Source organism: Choloepus didactylus, chromosome 8, assembly GCF_015220235.1.
Source record: "Choloepus didactylus isolate mChoDid1 chromosome 8, mChoDid1.pri, whole genome shotgun sequence".
NCBI classification, from domain to species: domain Eukaryota; kingdom Metazoa; phylum Chordata; class Mammalia; order Pilosa; family Megalonychidae; genus Choloepus; species Choloepus didactylus.
In genome coordinates, this window is record NC_051314.1 from 69,644,432 (window position 1) to 69,660,419 (window position 15,988).

The 15,988-nt window shown below is 30.7% G+C and overlaps 1 protein-coding gene across 5 annotated transcripts in view; it reads right to left on the reverse strand.

The window, feature by feature from the left end:
• Positions 1-15,988, reverse strand: part of USP15 (ubiquitin specific peptidase 15) — a 157,829-nt gene that overhangs the window by 39,455 nt on the left and 102,386 nt on the right. For 3 of the 5 annotated variants that reach the window (XM_037846897.1, XM_037846899.1, XM_037846901.1), the window contains 2 exons: positions 14,649-14,735; positions 8,685-8,829 (listed from right to left, as the gene is read on the reverse strand). In XM_037846897.1, coding sequence (XP_037702825.1) covers positions 8,685-8,829; positions 14,649-14,735 — 232 coding nt within the window. Of the gene's footprint in view, positions 1-4,318; positions 4,626-8,684; positions 8,830-14,648; positions 14,736-15,988 lie in introns of those variants that run through there. The other 2 variants (XM_037846902.1, XM_037846898.1) reach the window with 2 other exon arrangements.

A 15,988-nucleotide genomic window follows, 5' to 3' on the forward strand; every position in this document is an offset into this window, starting at 1 on the left:
CAAAAGGGGGAAATGAAAGGAAATGAAATAAGCTTCAGTGGCAGAGAGTTTCCAAAAGGAGCCAAGAGGTCACTCTGGTGGGCACTCTTATGCACAATACAGACAACCCTTTTTAGGTTCTAATGAAGTGGAATAGCTAGCAGTAAATACCTGATACTATCAAACTACAACCCAGAACCCATGAATCTTGAAGACGATTGTATAAAAATGTAGCTTATGAGGGGTGACAATGTGATTGGGAAAGCCATATGGACCACACTTCCCTTTGTCCAGTGTATGGATGAATGAGTAGAAAAATGGGGGCAAAAAAAAAAAAAACCACCTAGTGTTCTTTTTTACTTTAATCATTCTTTTTCACTTTAATTTTTATTCCTATTATTTTTGTGTGTGTGGTAATGAAAATGTACAGAAATTAATTTTGGTGATGAACACACAACTATATAATGGTACTGTGAACAACTGAATGTATGCTTTGTATGACTGCATGGTATGTGACTGTATCTCAATAAAAATGAATTAAAAAAAGAATTATTGTGTTCTTTCATGATTCCCGTAGTGTAAAAAGTATTTGTCCAGGAGGAAGGAACAGAAGAAAGGCAGAAATTGTAGGAAAAGCACCTAGGGGAAAAGTATTAGTATACACAAAGAGGTTTGAAACTTGATGAATTCCAAGAACTGAAAGTAGTTTTGGGTAAGGCAGTGTCCAGTTTGGATTTATCCTGTAGGTGATGGGAAAAAGATTTTAAGCAAGGAGGTAACAATCATATCTACACTTTAATACAATGAATTTGGAAGGAGTGTACTGAATGGGCTGGAAGAACACAAAATTAGAACAGCGAGATGACATTTTAGTTTCATAGTTCACATAAAAAACGTTGCAATATTGAAATAATGCACCGGCAGGAGAGGAGAGGACAAATGTAAATGATTTTTAAAACTCAGAATGGCAATTTTATATAGGATGATTGCGGAAAGACCTAATTAATAACAGGTACCTAAGGAAAGTGAGACAGCAAGCATACAAACAGTGAGAAAGCGAGCATACAAATGGAAGAACATTCTAGGTATAGGAAGCTGCAAGGGAAGAACATTCTTGCATGTGCAAGGTGGTCAGTGAGGCTAGAGTGAAGGAAACATGAAGGGAATTGGTAGGAAATAGTAGGGGATCATATAAGGATTTAGAGGTTAAGATCTTTGGCTTTTGTTGAATGAAAAGAGAAGGCATTTAGTGTTATAGACATAAAGTAAGAGGAAATGGCTTAGGTTTGAAAAGGAATGAATGCTCTGGCTGCTCTTTTGAGGGGTTAAGGACAGAAACAGAGCAATCAGCTAGGAGATATCTGCTGATGGGCAGCCTGAAACCTTCAATGTCTTTGTAATACATAAATTCTTCTTACGTGATCTGGTTTTTACCTATTTCTTCAAATTCATTTTGTACTCCTCCTTCATACATTATTACACAGCTTACTAACCTTTCAATTTCTCAAATTTTCCTGTCTTTGGGGCTTTGTATATGTTGTTCCATCTTTCAACTATCACCTGCCTAAATCATACCTATTCCTTGGTCATACCTCAAATGTTACTTCTAGAGAGAGGGTTTCTCTGACACACAGTATAAATTAGGTGCTCTCCAAGCTCCTTTCATTTACTCATAGCACCCAGTTTTTTTCTTGTCATGAAGCTTTTCACAGTTTATGATTTATTTAATGTCTAACTCCCCTACTAGATTGAAAGCTCCATGAAAACAAAAACTTTTAATTAATGCCTATCAGAATCAAAGGCACTTAGCAGGCCTTCAACAAATATCTGCTGAGTAAATGAATGAATGACTTTATAAGTGTATCTTTATTTGAAAAATAAATTACCCAGCTCGATCACCTACAATATTCTGAAGAGAATGTTCTGAATAACTTCTGGTGTTTTAAAATCAACTTAATCATCAAAAGAGGAAAACTATCTACCAGTGACATTCAGAAGAATGAAAATAATTCTAAAAGAAGTTCTTGGACTATTTTGAACACTCTTTACTATCAAATGAGTAAGTGTATGCACAACCTGTGAGGGAAATTATTTTGAAAGGTATAATGGTAATGCTACTTCATGGGAGCATCTTGTATTATGGAGAGCATACACTGGGCATAAACTTTAAAAGATTTTTAAAGCATTTCTTACAAGTTAATTAGTTTAATTTGAAGGAATACATTATCTAAGGATTCTCTGAAAAAACATCCAGCTTTAACTCATTTATTAGCTTTTCTTAGTGACTGGTGAATCACTTAAACTTTCCTTGTCTCAAATTCCTCGTAAGTGACATAGGGATACCTAACTCATAGGATGTCATACCTAACCCCTGTGCAGATAAAATTAAGAAAGCAACAATGATCCAAAAAACAATCTGCACTAGGCAATGTAGGATACTGTTATTATGAGATACATATTCATTACTGGGCAGTTTATATTTTAATATAGGTTTATATGAAAACTAGAAATTTATTTAAATATTAACCGAACAATAGTTTTTAGTGACCAAAACACTGAACCTTTCCTTGCCCAGTGTAGCATAATTTAAAAATCACTATAAAGAAGTGACTGATAATATTTAGCAATTGGTTTCCATATATACTAGTAAAATAATATTGAACTGAACATCCATTATCAACAAAGTGACAACTACAATAATGAAGCTGATCAGGTACAAGAATCACCACAAGCTATTTCTACTTACAAACTAAAATAGAAAGATGGTCTTAAGATCAGAGACATAAAAGAGAAAAAATCCAGCAGATGAGAGCCTTTTAGTAATAGTTAAATATACTATAGCCTCAATTGAACAGAATTTAAATATATGCACTTAAAAGAACTAAGCAAAATACTAAATCCCTGCAAAGGAATTTAGCATGGTTCCTCCTCTTTTCAAACTCCTGTATTTGCCAGCAACACTACTCAATAATACCAATTTTTAATTTAGAATATGAGCCTGAAACACTTCAGTGTTTTCCAATCATAAAAAGTATTTAATGATGTTAGGTAACAGAAGTAAATTTGGACCCAGTTTTGCCTTTTTTTTGGGGGGGGACAGACAAATTCGTAGTTCTCATTATAGATTACTAGTGGGCATTTCTTTTGTTTTCCTTTCAATTACACATAAAGATCCCTGGAATAATGATTAAAATCAACACAAGGTTCTTCAGTCTAATTATATTAATAACTGCTGTTGTAAGACATCGCTGTAAGCAATCTTACCTAATAAAGATATTATTAAATTGGTATTGACTTTTTATAGTCAGAATAATATAAAACCATTCTGTATTTTAGAATCAGAAGTAATTCTTTACATCTCCTTCAAATAACCCTTCTATTTCCTCTATCTCCCAGTGACCTACACTCATATCATATTCTAATTATAGAATTAGGGACAGACAAAATATCTAAAATCCTGTATTAATTTAGAAATAGAAGCATTAACCCTAGAAATTTTTATATTAATTCAGAAGAATCTGAAAAGCAGACAAATAAGATACCCCCTTCCCACACCTCATACTAGTATCTGGGGTTAAAGAAAGCATGTTTTTGTTATGTGAAATCACTATTAACTAAGTTACATGGTGCAAAGTATTTTTCTATAGATACTGCCCTCCAGCTGTGTAAACTGAAGTTCTTACAATATAAACTCTTTCCTAAAATGACTACATAAGAATGCAAGTTCTCTTTTCCCACCCTCCTCTGTGCTATCATTTGATAGATTATTAAACATATTTTTGATGATAGTTTACTATGTAATTTTTGGCACAAACTAAGATAATTTGAATTTAAATTCCTCAATTGGACTAAAAACCTACCCAGAAAAGAAACAGACTAAATTTTTTAGTCATACACATTCTCAGTTTATCAGAACAAGTAAATCATTTTCTTCAAGGTTATGAACTATTTTTTAGCTTTTGTTTTGGTTTTATGTATCAGGGGTTAGGTTTCACTTTTTTTTGAGGAAGGTTATACTCTACAAGCTTAGTTAATTTGAATAAAATTAGGAAGTTTCATGTCAAACTGGGTTTCTAAGAAATTGTGTTCGAATAAATACAAACAGGTCTCAAGGTGAGACTACAAAAATATATTAGATAAACATATGCAAAGCTGTGAAGTAATGTAACAGAAAAAGCTCCGAGTGACTTTTTCACTATCTTAAAATGTAATGAGAGATTAGTTGTTTAAAAAATGTTATTTCTGTGTAGTATTACTCATTCTCTTAAATTGTCTTAAAAAAACAAACAAAAAAAAACCAAAAAACTTTAAACTTTCTATTTAACATTCTTCTGTCCAATTTATTGAATTTTTTTTTTCCTAACTCAAGAAAACACAGAAAAAAAAGTTGCCTTTAAAAATGCTTGGAATACCAACTCACTTAACATTGCATAACAAGAATAATGAGCAGGTTCTTGATTACAATAACTTTTTTCAAAGACTTCCTAGAAACAATTTAAGAAATCCTATTATATCCAAGTAAAGAGTTTGAAAACAACCATCTTACGCCATGCTGCCTTCCAGTGGAAAAGACGACAGCATTCCCCTGCGTCAAATCCATCTGAAGAGATGCTTCTTCCAGGAAGCCAATCATGAGCCTCCTAGGCCTTGACAATGAAAAAGACAAGGGTTGGAGTGCTCCTGAATCTACTCAACTAATGCTAATTAAAATTACCTTCAATAACGGAAAATTTTAAAACTGGTCACCCTCTAAATGGAGTAATAGATTTAGGGCACTAGGGAACTATTTCATTAACTTCTTGATACCAAAGGCACATACATGGTAGTATATTCCTATAATCATAACTACTGAGAAGGCTGAGGCCAGGGATAACTTCAACTCAAGAATTCTGAGTTTCAGAGTGCCCTGTAGATTGAACATTCATAAAGAGTTCTACATTATTGTATCCTTTGACTAACAGTTTTCTTAAGGAAAGAGCAACTGAACTAGCATAGTTCAGATACGGAACAGATGATAAATACTACTATAACAATAATATTAAGTGAAAAAGAATTAAAAGCATTATTTCTTCCTCATCCACTAACTCCAGCCAAAGTAGAAGAAGACTTGTAGGAAAGGAGAACAAACACAGGGCTATAGAAGGTAGAATCTGTCCAGAGTCAGTCTGTAATTTTAATTCTATGAATTCAAAAAAGACAAAATAATATAAATCTGATTCAGTATTTATAATGTGCCAGTCATTATCCTAAAGCTTTATGTTCATTAACTCATTTAATCCCCACAAAACCCCTAAGATACAGGTACTATTATTTTCTTAAGCTGACAAGAAAAAATGAGTTGTGAAAATAACTTGTATAGAGTAACACAGCTATTAAACAGGAAAGCCATGATTTCAACCCGGGTGGTGCAACTCCACACACTGTGTTCTTATACTAATGTTAGTTTTTTTTAGTGGTGTTTTCTTTTTTACCAGACTTTGGATTTCAAACTATTCCTCTTGGTTTTCTATAAGATTGCTTCTGGGGCCATTAAGGAAAGCAAAGGAAAGCAGAGGAGGCTCCGGGCACCTCACCCAGCAAAAACAACTTTGCTAAATGTGTTTGAATACTGGGGTTATAAATTAAACTTTTTTAATTGTTTTAGGTAAAACAAGTAGGTTTTAGGGCTAAAAAGCAAACAGTTTAGAAATCATGGTATCTAGCTTATAATCTTCATAAGGTAGGCTCTATGTCCAAAAGTATCTTAAATGTTTGTGACTCAATAACAAATTAGAACCATATGGCAGTAATCAGAAAAACTGATATTCATTTATATCACATCAGAGAAAATCTTGCATACCAATAAAATTAAATTGAATAATAACAGTAACACTAAAGCACACTCAGGTTGGTGCTTAGTTTGAAATCATGAACAATCAAAAGATTCTAATATCTCAAAGCTATTAATGGGCTAATTATAACTCATCATCATATGAAAAAAGGGTATGCTTTTCACACTCACATTTATTTTATTCATATATCAATAATTATACTGCCTGCTATACTAAAATGTTCACTCATACTTTTTAGGATTACTGAATTAATGTAAAGTTACATTAAAATTAAAAAGCAAGTATCAGTAGAAATGTTAATTTATAATATTCTCAAGTTCATGAGTTATTGATTTCAAAGAAGTTACAATGAAAAGCGAAAGAAGCATAACTTGATGGAACAGTATTTGAAGAAAATCAATTTAAAAAATATTCTCTTTTATTTATGTTACCCTTTACATTGTGGGCCTATGCATTTACATGAGAGTGTGAAAAAGAGGAGTAAAGGCTATTGCCACCATTTTGTATTCCCTCCTAGAGTGAATTTTCAACTTGAAGCTATTGTTGAAATAAAAAATCAAAGAAGCTTTAAGAAAATAAAACTAAAGGCCCAGATGTTCTAATTCTGGATTTAGATTAAAAGCTAAAATTTCAAAAGCAGCAACTTGTTTCTAGAATTTTATTTTAGGGAAAATACAGTTTTCCTATCAAGTCAAGATACAAACATGAAATAATATCCACTGCTTAAAATACTTATTGCTGAAATTTCCATTAAAAAACTTCCCTTCTTTAAGATTCTTACCATAAAATAACAAACCATCATCCTTACAGCTATATCTCATTTGAAATGGAGTTGGTCAAAATTAGATCTATTTGTGATGAAATCATTTACAACAGAAGAACAAATTAAAATGAAGTTTCTCACACCTTAAACATAACATAAAAGAAAGCTAAACAAAATGCCAAATCGAGCTCAACGTGGCTAATTAGAAGATTTAATTTTAATAAAACCATTTTTGAGAAACTATAGTAACCAAAGGGCGACAAAACTCTAAATAAACTATATCTCAAAAGCACAGGAAACTAGAATGTAATATTGCTTTAGAAGGAATACGTCTGAATGCCAGCCAGAGCCTCCCATGAATGATTAGTACGAACACTAACTCTCATTCTCTTCTGAGAGACTCAAATGTCTATGCTGTTAAAATATTTTCTTAATCCTTATGAAAAAGTACCAAGATTGGCTTTCTATACTAGAATATTTTAAAAAAACTCAAGCTACATCAAGCCTCTAGAACCATAGTAATTTTGGCAATGGCAGATGGAGTTATATAAAAACTAGTATGACTTGATAATCTGATAATAGGGTTTTCTGGTACTGGGGTAAACACCATTTACATAAAACATTTTCCAGAGACAGTAAGAAAGATGATTTTCAGTAAGCAAGTAAGGTAGTCCAACAGATATCAAAACAAGATTACAATTTATTTGCCCTTGTCCCTGTCTCTGAAAGCAGAGTACCCATGTACTTTATCTAAAGGACTACAAGGAAAATAATACATTTTGGCTTGTTCTCTGATGATTTCTTCTTCTCCCATTCCAGAAAAATTAGATAAAAATTTAAATTACCTCATGTTTAACTGGTGCTAGGATCCTAGAAAAAGAATCCTGAATAAAGTAATTCACAAAGTATGAACTATAATCACTCAAAGAGGATTTAGAAGCGTTTATTAACCTTAACAGTCTCTGAGCAGATAGCCTATTTCCTGAGTAACTCAACTCTAAACCAACAAATAAGAAATTAATTAATGATACCCCTAACCTTCACGAGTTAGCAAAATTGCTAACTCGTGGCCTAGAGAGTTACGACAGTTAAATTCTAATTTGCCAAGCATGCGATAAAGACAATTGTTAATTTAACTGGAATAAAAACAATGTAACAAAAGGATTCGCTTAGAATTTTGGAGGGTGAAGAGTCCTAGAGTTTTCTCAGATATCTATAAGATTGTAATAATATCCTTATCAACCCAAAGTGATGCAATTTTCTGTATTTAATCTATATTTTTGGAGGCTGTTTCCTGGGCAGAGGAGATTCAATATTAAAATATGAGTAGAGTGCATTTAAAATTTTAAAAAAAGAATGAATAGAGGACAAAAATGGCAGTTTTAAAACTAAAAATTAAGAAGTTACAAATAACTTACCAAAAAAATCAAGTATTAAACATGGTATATCATTATTTTGGACTTTTTAAAACACATAATTCTATTTGTAAAGGTAGAATAAAATCCCTAATTTTACACATATTGACAGTGACATTAAAGTTAGGTTGGAAGAGGGTATAAGACCAAAGCAGGAAGAAAAAAGAAGCTGGAAGGGGACTGGGGGAAGGGCAGTGACCACTTATATTCCCGAATTAAGAGACCTTGAAAAGAAAGTGACTTGTAAAAATTTGTGTACAGGAGGTTCACAGAATTTTCCTGTTAAGGGTTAAAAAAAAAAAAAAAAAAAGATTTAAAAATAATTTTTTTTACAGCTAGATGACTGGTGACCACAAAACATCCTCTAAGATCCCCACCTATTTCCAAAAAAAGCAATGGACTTCTACTAAATATACAAAGGACAGACCTAACTAGCTTTTCTGGTTAGATATTAAATCACTAAATCATATTTAATCTTCTATGTGGTAATTAATCATGTGCCACCTAACTAAGGAACATGATAATGATATCAGCAACAGAATGAATGAGTCAAGGGTATATCTTTATATCTTCAATGAAAATAGAAACTTTCAAAACACATATAATACTCATGTTCTCACATGAAAAACCAAACTCTACTCTTCTTGTGTAACTGATTGCCATGAAACACATGATTTTCACTTTGAAAACACCTACCTGAATAGCTGAGTTCATGAAACATGTATTTCCCAAGTTACTTAGGCCACAGAGGCCTGGTTGTTCATTGTTTCTTCCAGGTTCTGAATAATCATAGTTCTTATAAGCAGTATATGATGGGAGACAATAATTTGAGTTTTTCACACTGGAAGAAAATGCAAAATATTTTTCATAATGCAGCCAATGATTAACGAACAGAGTACTTTAACATATTTATGAGATACGTGGTCAATCACTGATTTTTTTATAAAGCACTTAACTCAGGTACTTTTATAAAGTTATGAACCTCAACCAAAATAACCCCCTTAATTATGATACTTCGCATCCAATCAACAAAAATCACTGTATCATATATGACACCAACCAATACAAACCACTATTATATCTTTCTACCCTTGATTAACTGGAGCAGCTTCACAGCTTGCTCCATTCTTCATTGCTCCCTCAAATTTAAAACATTCAGATTTTAAACACCACCCACAGCAATAAATCATCTCATATATATCCCTTTTGCATCATGCTACTGTAACAGAGTGAGAATAGTAAAACAGGAAAATTTGTGCTTTAGTCACAGGTGAGTGCAGAGATTTCTAAGGTCACCGTGACATCACTGTTCTGATGCACTGAAGATTCTATTTATAGTTTCTATGCTAGAACAGCAAAATCTAGTATTCAAATGCCGAGAAAAAGCCTAGCATGATAAGAAATGCAAAATGATTCTAAAGCAAGTATCTTTCTGTATTATTTGGTTTTTCTTTCTTCTATTTTGTTAGAATAATGCAGTATATTTAACTAGATAAATATAATTCAGGATAGCATATACTATTAGGATAATAAATGTTAATCTTAAAACCTATGTATTCACTCTTCTAAAACTTAAAAATCAGGGCAATTTTAGTGAGAATTAAGAAAAGTTTATCAATAAGTTAAATGATCTTTACATATATACATATAAATATATAAGGAAAAATAATACTGTGGAAAAAGATGGAGTCACCCTTAATTTTTATGTTATTTTATAATAGATTTATGATGAATACTTTGGATATAATTCAAAAGCATACTTTCAATCATCTTTTTTATTCATTAGAACAAACCTGAACAAGAACCAGGGTCATCTGCTAAAAGCAAATGATTATACAAATAAAAGAAAACTGTTACAAATAAACATGATGACTCAGTAACTCCAACAATCTCAATTGACTAAAGTTTATTCCTTAATATATTTTTAAAATAGTTTTTACTTCTAATTCCAAATACTTTCAATCGTGTCTTCTATCCTCACTTTATTATAACAATTTATATGAACTGTACTTTTGCTTGTTCTAACAAAGCCTTTAGTAAATACATATACATACACACAGATATATAACAAACCAAACATACAAAACACACAAAACCACATCACCCTAAAAATTACATACACAATGCTAGCTCACTAATATTTTCACATTTTTTAAAAAACAACATTACCACTACAAACAAAAAGACAAAGTCCCAGACTCTGAAAACACAGTCTACCCTTAGCTTAAACAAAAATAGCAGGGCTCAAAGAAATGCAACCTCGAGCAATTCAAATTCAGAACTGCTAGACTTGTAACGATTTTAACTTAATTAAAAAAAAGTAGAAAGCAAACAAAAACAGAATTTGAGCCTCCTTTGTTTTTCTGTAGATCACTAGCCTTATGATTCATATTTTATTTTATATTTCTACTAAAAAAGTACAAGGCAACTATTTGCAATTCAGTAAATGTTCACTGAATGAATGGATTGTTGAGTCTAACTTCAGGGAAACATAAGAAAAAGAGGAAGTAGAAAAGTATCCTGTTTTTCTTTCACTGCTCTAAGTAATGCTAAAAGCAAATTCTGCTGTATATTACAAAAATACAAGGACTGAATTTTCTACACATTAAAGAAAAAAATACACACATACATAATCCAGCTATAAAATCATAGCAGCCAGACTACATGGGGAAAGTATGTCCAAATGCATACACACGCCTACACACACACGCGCGTGTGCCCGTGAAAAGACTAAAAAAATGACATTTACATGCTCATTCCATAAGCATATATTCAGGTATGTCTCTCCCCACATGTAACACAAATGGTTGTTGGAAGCTCTATTCTTCTTTGTGGTAAAATGATGGAATTTGCTGGGATAGGGATTCCTATTTACTGAGAAACGAACAAAAAACTTAATTGCAAAAGCAGTTTTGTTATTTTTAAAAATCTGAATTCTTAATGGGTATCTATATTTTAGTTTAAGTATGTAAGTATAAGTCTTGCCCAAAGACTGAGATAGTCTAGATACTCAATGATAATACTGAATATTAACGAATTTAAAATTCTTTAATACTAGCTTGACAGCTATTAAAGTGCTCTTGATAATGCTCATACTACCTGCTTTCTAAATAAAATATTAAAATTTGTCATATAAAATACCAAAACAATTCCTTACACACTTCAACAAAGTACATGAAAACTTAGGCCCTATAGATATCCTCTATTATCTTTTATGATTATTTCTGCTAACTTCTTCCCCAAAGATCTTAAGCTAGTCATCTTCTTAAAAGATATGCTACTTTGAGAATATAAATGAATTTACAAGTAAACTTAATGGGAATTGTAATTCTCTACTAGATTAATTCTGTATTATAAAACTACCATATTTAATAAAAAGATATATTTAAAAATTCAATTATTATTTTGTAAAGCCAAACTTTCTATAAAAATTTCAAGTATTATAATCAATTACAGATTGACTTTTCAATTAGCACTGACATTTGACATTATAAACATTATAAATACATAATTTAATCCCTGTAGCTATAACTATGCTAACTTTACAATTAATGAAATGATGCTTACAGTTAAGTAACTTGTTGAGAGCCAGATAGCCAGATAAGATATAGCAGAACCTAGCTCTGGCAGTCTCCAAAATCTACAGTTTCTATAACATGGCTTAATCTCATACAGGGAGTCATTTCCATTTCAAATAAAAGAGATTTTAAATAAAAGAGATTTACCTGAATTAACAGAAAAATAGATAATGTGCTCTAATGTGGAACAACAAGAGTTTTTGACAATAAATGCATTAAAAATATTTTTTAGAAGGCAGTCTTAATAATATATCAAAGCAGCCATAGAAGGGCAGAAAACTGCAGGCAATAGAACTATTACCAGAAAAACAATTCAGCAGATATTAAATATGCATTTACAATATACGAGAGCAAATACTGGTTAATACAGGTAAGAAAAATTACAATGGACTAAATAAACAATATTCTGGCAACTGATTCTTCTTCATAATATTAGTCTTTAATAAAATCTTTATTAAACATACATGGAATAATTCCAAGTAAACTTTGTTATTACCTGTATAATTTAATATTCTTATTTCTGGAATTTTACATCTTAGCAATGTATTAGAGTAGGACTGTTCAAGTATTGAATTTGAAAACAAATTTCATACAAGCTTGAGTATCACAGCTAGTGAATTTATTAATATACAATTTATACTTGAGCATATCTCTAAACAGGTCATTACTTATTTTACATATTTTTAATTAGAGAAACCAGGGTTATTTCCTTCTGAAATCTTAAGCTGCTACTTAAATTTCGACAAGTTGAATGTAAAGTTAGAAATAAACACTACATGAAATACTTTTTAGGTAATTAAGATAATATTTTTAATTTAAGTTTTTTAAAATTAAACAAAGCTTTCCAATTTATGAATGTTTAAATTGTTCCTTAATAAGAAACTTAATAAGAAAGTTTACTTTGAAACTCAAAATAATCACAGCATGCTGATATACCTCAGTAGCTATGTGCTAATAAAATCCCTAATATGAAAGGCTATTTCTGAACTTAAATTAGACAAATAAAAATAGCTAAAAATATAATCTAGTTATACGAGTAGAATCATTAACCAGATCCTAAACTTAAGACTACAATTCCTTTCTTAATATTTTCTGTAGTCAGAGATTTTGAGATAAGATTGTACTGTCATATTTTTACTCTGAGAGGGGAATAAGACAAAAACATAAACATACCAGACCACATATATTAATATGGAAATTCTGGCCAAAATACAGTCTATATTCAAAGTTAAAAATCTCTCCAAAGAATGACTATAAATACATACATGTATACCTGGATCTAAATTCTTCTATAGTAAATGTGGAAACCATGTGTAATTAGTAGAAACACAAGTGATATTATTTCATCTCCTATGAAAAAATTACTTTTGATGAAGTTAAAGATACCATACAAAATACAAATTGAATTGCAGGGTGATATTTCCTTATGTTTTTTTTTCTTGCCTATGGCATACACTTTTAAATAGAACACTTGACTGATATTTTGGATATTCATAGTGTATTCAGCATTTCACAGTTATACAACAATGTAATGGTTATTACACTATGGTACACATTTCTTTTTATGAGTTGCTGAATTAAAAGATCTGAAAATTTTAAAACTTCTTGATACACACCCTGCTAAACTCTTCTCTAGAAAAGATGTATAATACTCTAACCACTCAGAGAATTCCCACAAGAATAGACAGCATTTAATTTTTCCCAATGTGATTGAGGAAAAGTATATTGAATTTTCAATTGTTTTAATTTACATCTCTAATTAGTATTGATTTTGAACACTTAAAATGTTTATTTTCAGTCCCTTATTTTCATTATCTAGTTGTGTTAATGTCATTTACCCATTTCTCTAACTGTCTTAGAAAATTTTTCAGGGACTGTTATGAGCTTGATACACTAAAAATATTCACCTTTTATTATTTTTAGCAAGTGTTTTTTTCTATTTATTTGCCTTCTAATTTTTATATGCCCAACAATTATCATGGATTTAAAGTTCTAAAGAGAAGTCCTCAATAGCGATTCCATTTTCCCACCACTTACAGAACTACCTGCCTATTCTCTATTAGTATGGAATGCTTTCTGATCGCATTAAGCTCTTTAATATTCAAAGGACTATTGGGGGACTGTCTGTTTTATTCCACTGTTATGCAGGTGTATTCTTCAGTCAGTACTATGCTGTTTGAATTCTAGATTGTGATATTTAGTAGGACCAAACCTCATTATTTTTCCTTTCCAAAATTATTTTTATATATTTGAATCTATTTATCCATCCAGCTATATATTAGGATCATTGTGTCAAGTTCCCCCCAAAATATGAATGTTAAGCAAAAATTAATTTAACCTACGAATTCAATTATGGGTGTTAAAAATTATTTCACAAATGGCTTTAGTCTTTTTCAATTTAATGTTTGGGATAATCAGATGCCATTTATGAACTGCAGAAGCAGTACAAATATTTGACTCCATAAATATTGTTAACCTAATACATGAACCACAATGCACATATCCAAGAAATAAAAAGAGGATAACCATCTTTGGAAAAAAAGTTCTTCCCTGAATTAGATTGGGCTAATTAAAAATAATGAAAGCTTCCTTATTTTCTATCTCAATAAAAATCACACCAATTTCCATAATCAGATATTATAGTAAAGCCCAAGCAATTCAGAAGTTTAAAAAAAAAAATAGCAACAGAGCACAAACTTTCATGTAACTTTTATAAAGATTCTCCAAGTTATTCATGCTGGTACAATGGAATCGTTTCTCTGAATTTCCTTTTTAAAAGTGATTGTTTTTGCACATTAGTTCTAAAATGACATCTGAAGTTGATTCTTTCTACAAAATTGAATTCTGAAAGTGCTTTATTACTCTTTCAGTGAACTACTGTAGTGTATATATTAAGTCAAGGAGTTAATAACTGTGCTTTCTTTGTTGTGAAATTATTCATGAAAGAACTGAACAGAAATTTAACAGAACCCAATTTTAATGCATTAAGACTTTTATTCTAAATTTTAGGTACAAGAGATGTTTTTTGCAACCACAATAGGGTGATCAATTAAACAAAGAGTTTTTAAGATACAGTGCTTACTTTCTGTTGTTGATGTTGTTATAATTATTTGATAGAGATGAAGGAGAGATCTTTGGTAAAGTTGAAAAATTGGATGCACCTGGGGACCTTTAAAAATATGAAAATGTTAAATTAGATAAAAATGCTGAGTTCTGAAATTAATTATGAAATAAAGAAAAGAACTAACAGATGACAATGTATGTAGTAAATGAATGCTGGAAAACAGATTTATGAGCAAAATTACTATATCTTCTTTGGTTTTTAATTTCCAACGGATTCTTTCATATAAAAATAGTAGAAAAGGGAATTACATTCAAGTGAAATTTATCATATTAAATATGCAACTTAATCCTTTAAATCTATTAACCCAATACACCCATTTATGAATTCAGATAATCATAACTAATTTTACAATCAATAATTTCCATAAATCAATGGAATTAAAATATTAATTATTCTAGGAAGCATGTCATTCTATTTATACACAACACTGACTCAGAGATCAGAGAATGTTACTCATCTTAAAAATTTAAGGCAATGGGAAAATAAATAGCATCAAGAGAACTCCAAACATAATCCCAAGAAGTAAGTTTTGGTCAAAAAGTATCTCTGGAAACTAAACTAAGACACAAAAATCTGACTATACAATACACATTTCACTAATTCAGAATATTTTTGGAGAAATCTCAATTACTAAAGGCTTTCAATTAACAAATATATGTTAAAAGCATGGTTATAATCAACAAAACCATTATACCGATATGATTAAAGTACTTAAAGGTCTCTGGAAGATTGCATTCTTTTCTTTGTAATTTTGTAAATAATTTTAATTTACTAGGCAACATCTAGCCCAAAGGCTATAAAAAGTTACATTTCAGCCCAGGACTTCAGTTATCATAAATTCTAAATCATGAGGCACCAAATGATTAATTTCTGAAAATTTTTATTTCTTCTACTCAGGTGCTAATGAACAATGAAATGGTATATGGAAAGAACAATTTACAAAATGAAAACTCTTAAGTAATTTGGATTCAGCTAAAAATATATATATTTGTAATGCATTATGCAGAATAAATGGTGGATAATAAAATTTCTTACATATCCAAAAAGCTTTATATAACTTTTAAAGTTCTATATATTATGAAACATTGGTCAAAATTTTTCTTCCACTTCAGGAGAGGTTCTCTTTGCTGATGTAGGCTGTATATAGAAGGATTACATTAAGAAAAGGGCAGCTTCTATTTGGGTGCATGACAGAAGACTACACAAGAGTTGATTTTAAAGTACTTAGCTCAATATAAAATACAATCAACAAAGTTTTAGGACTATACAACAATAAATTCTGGCATTTTTATCTCCAC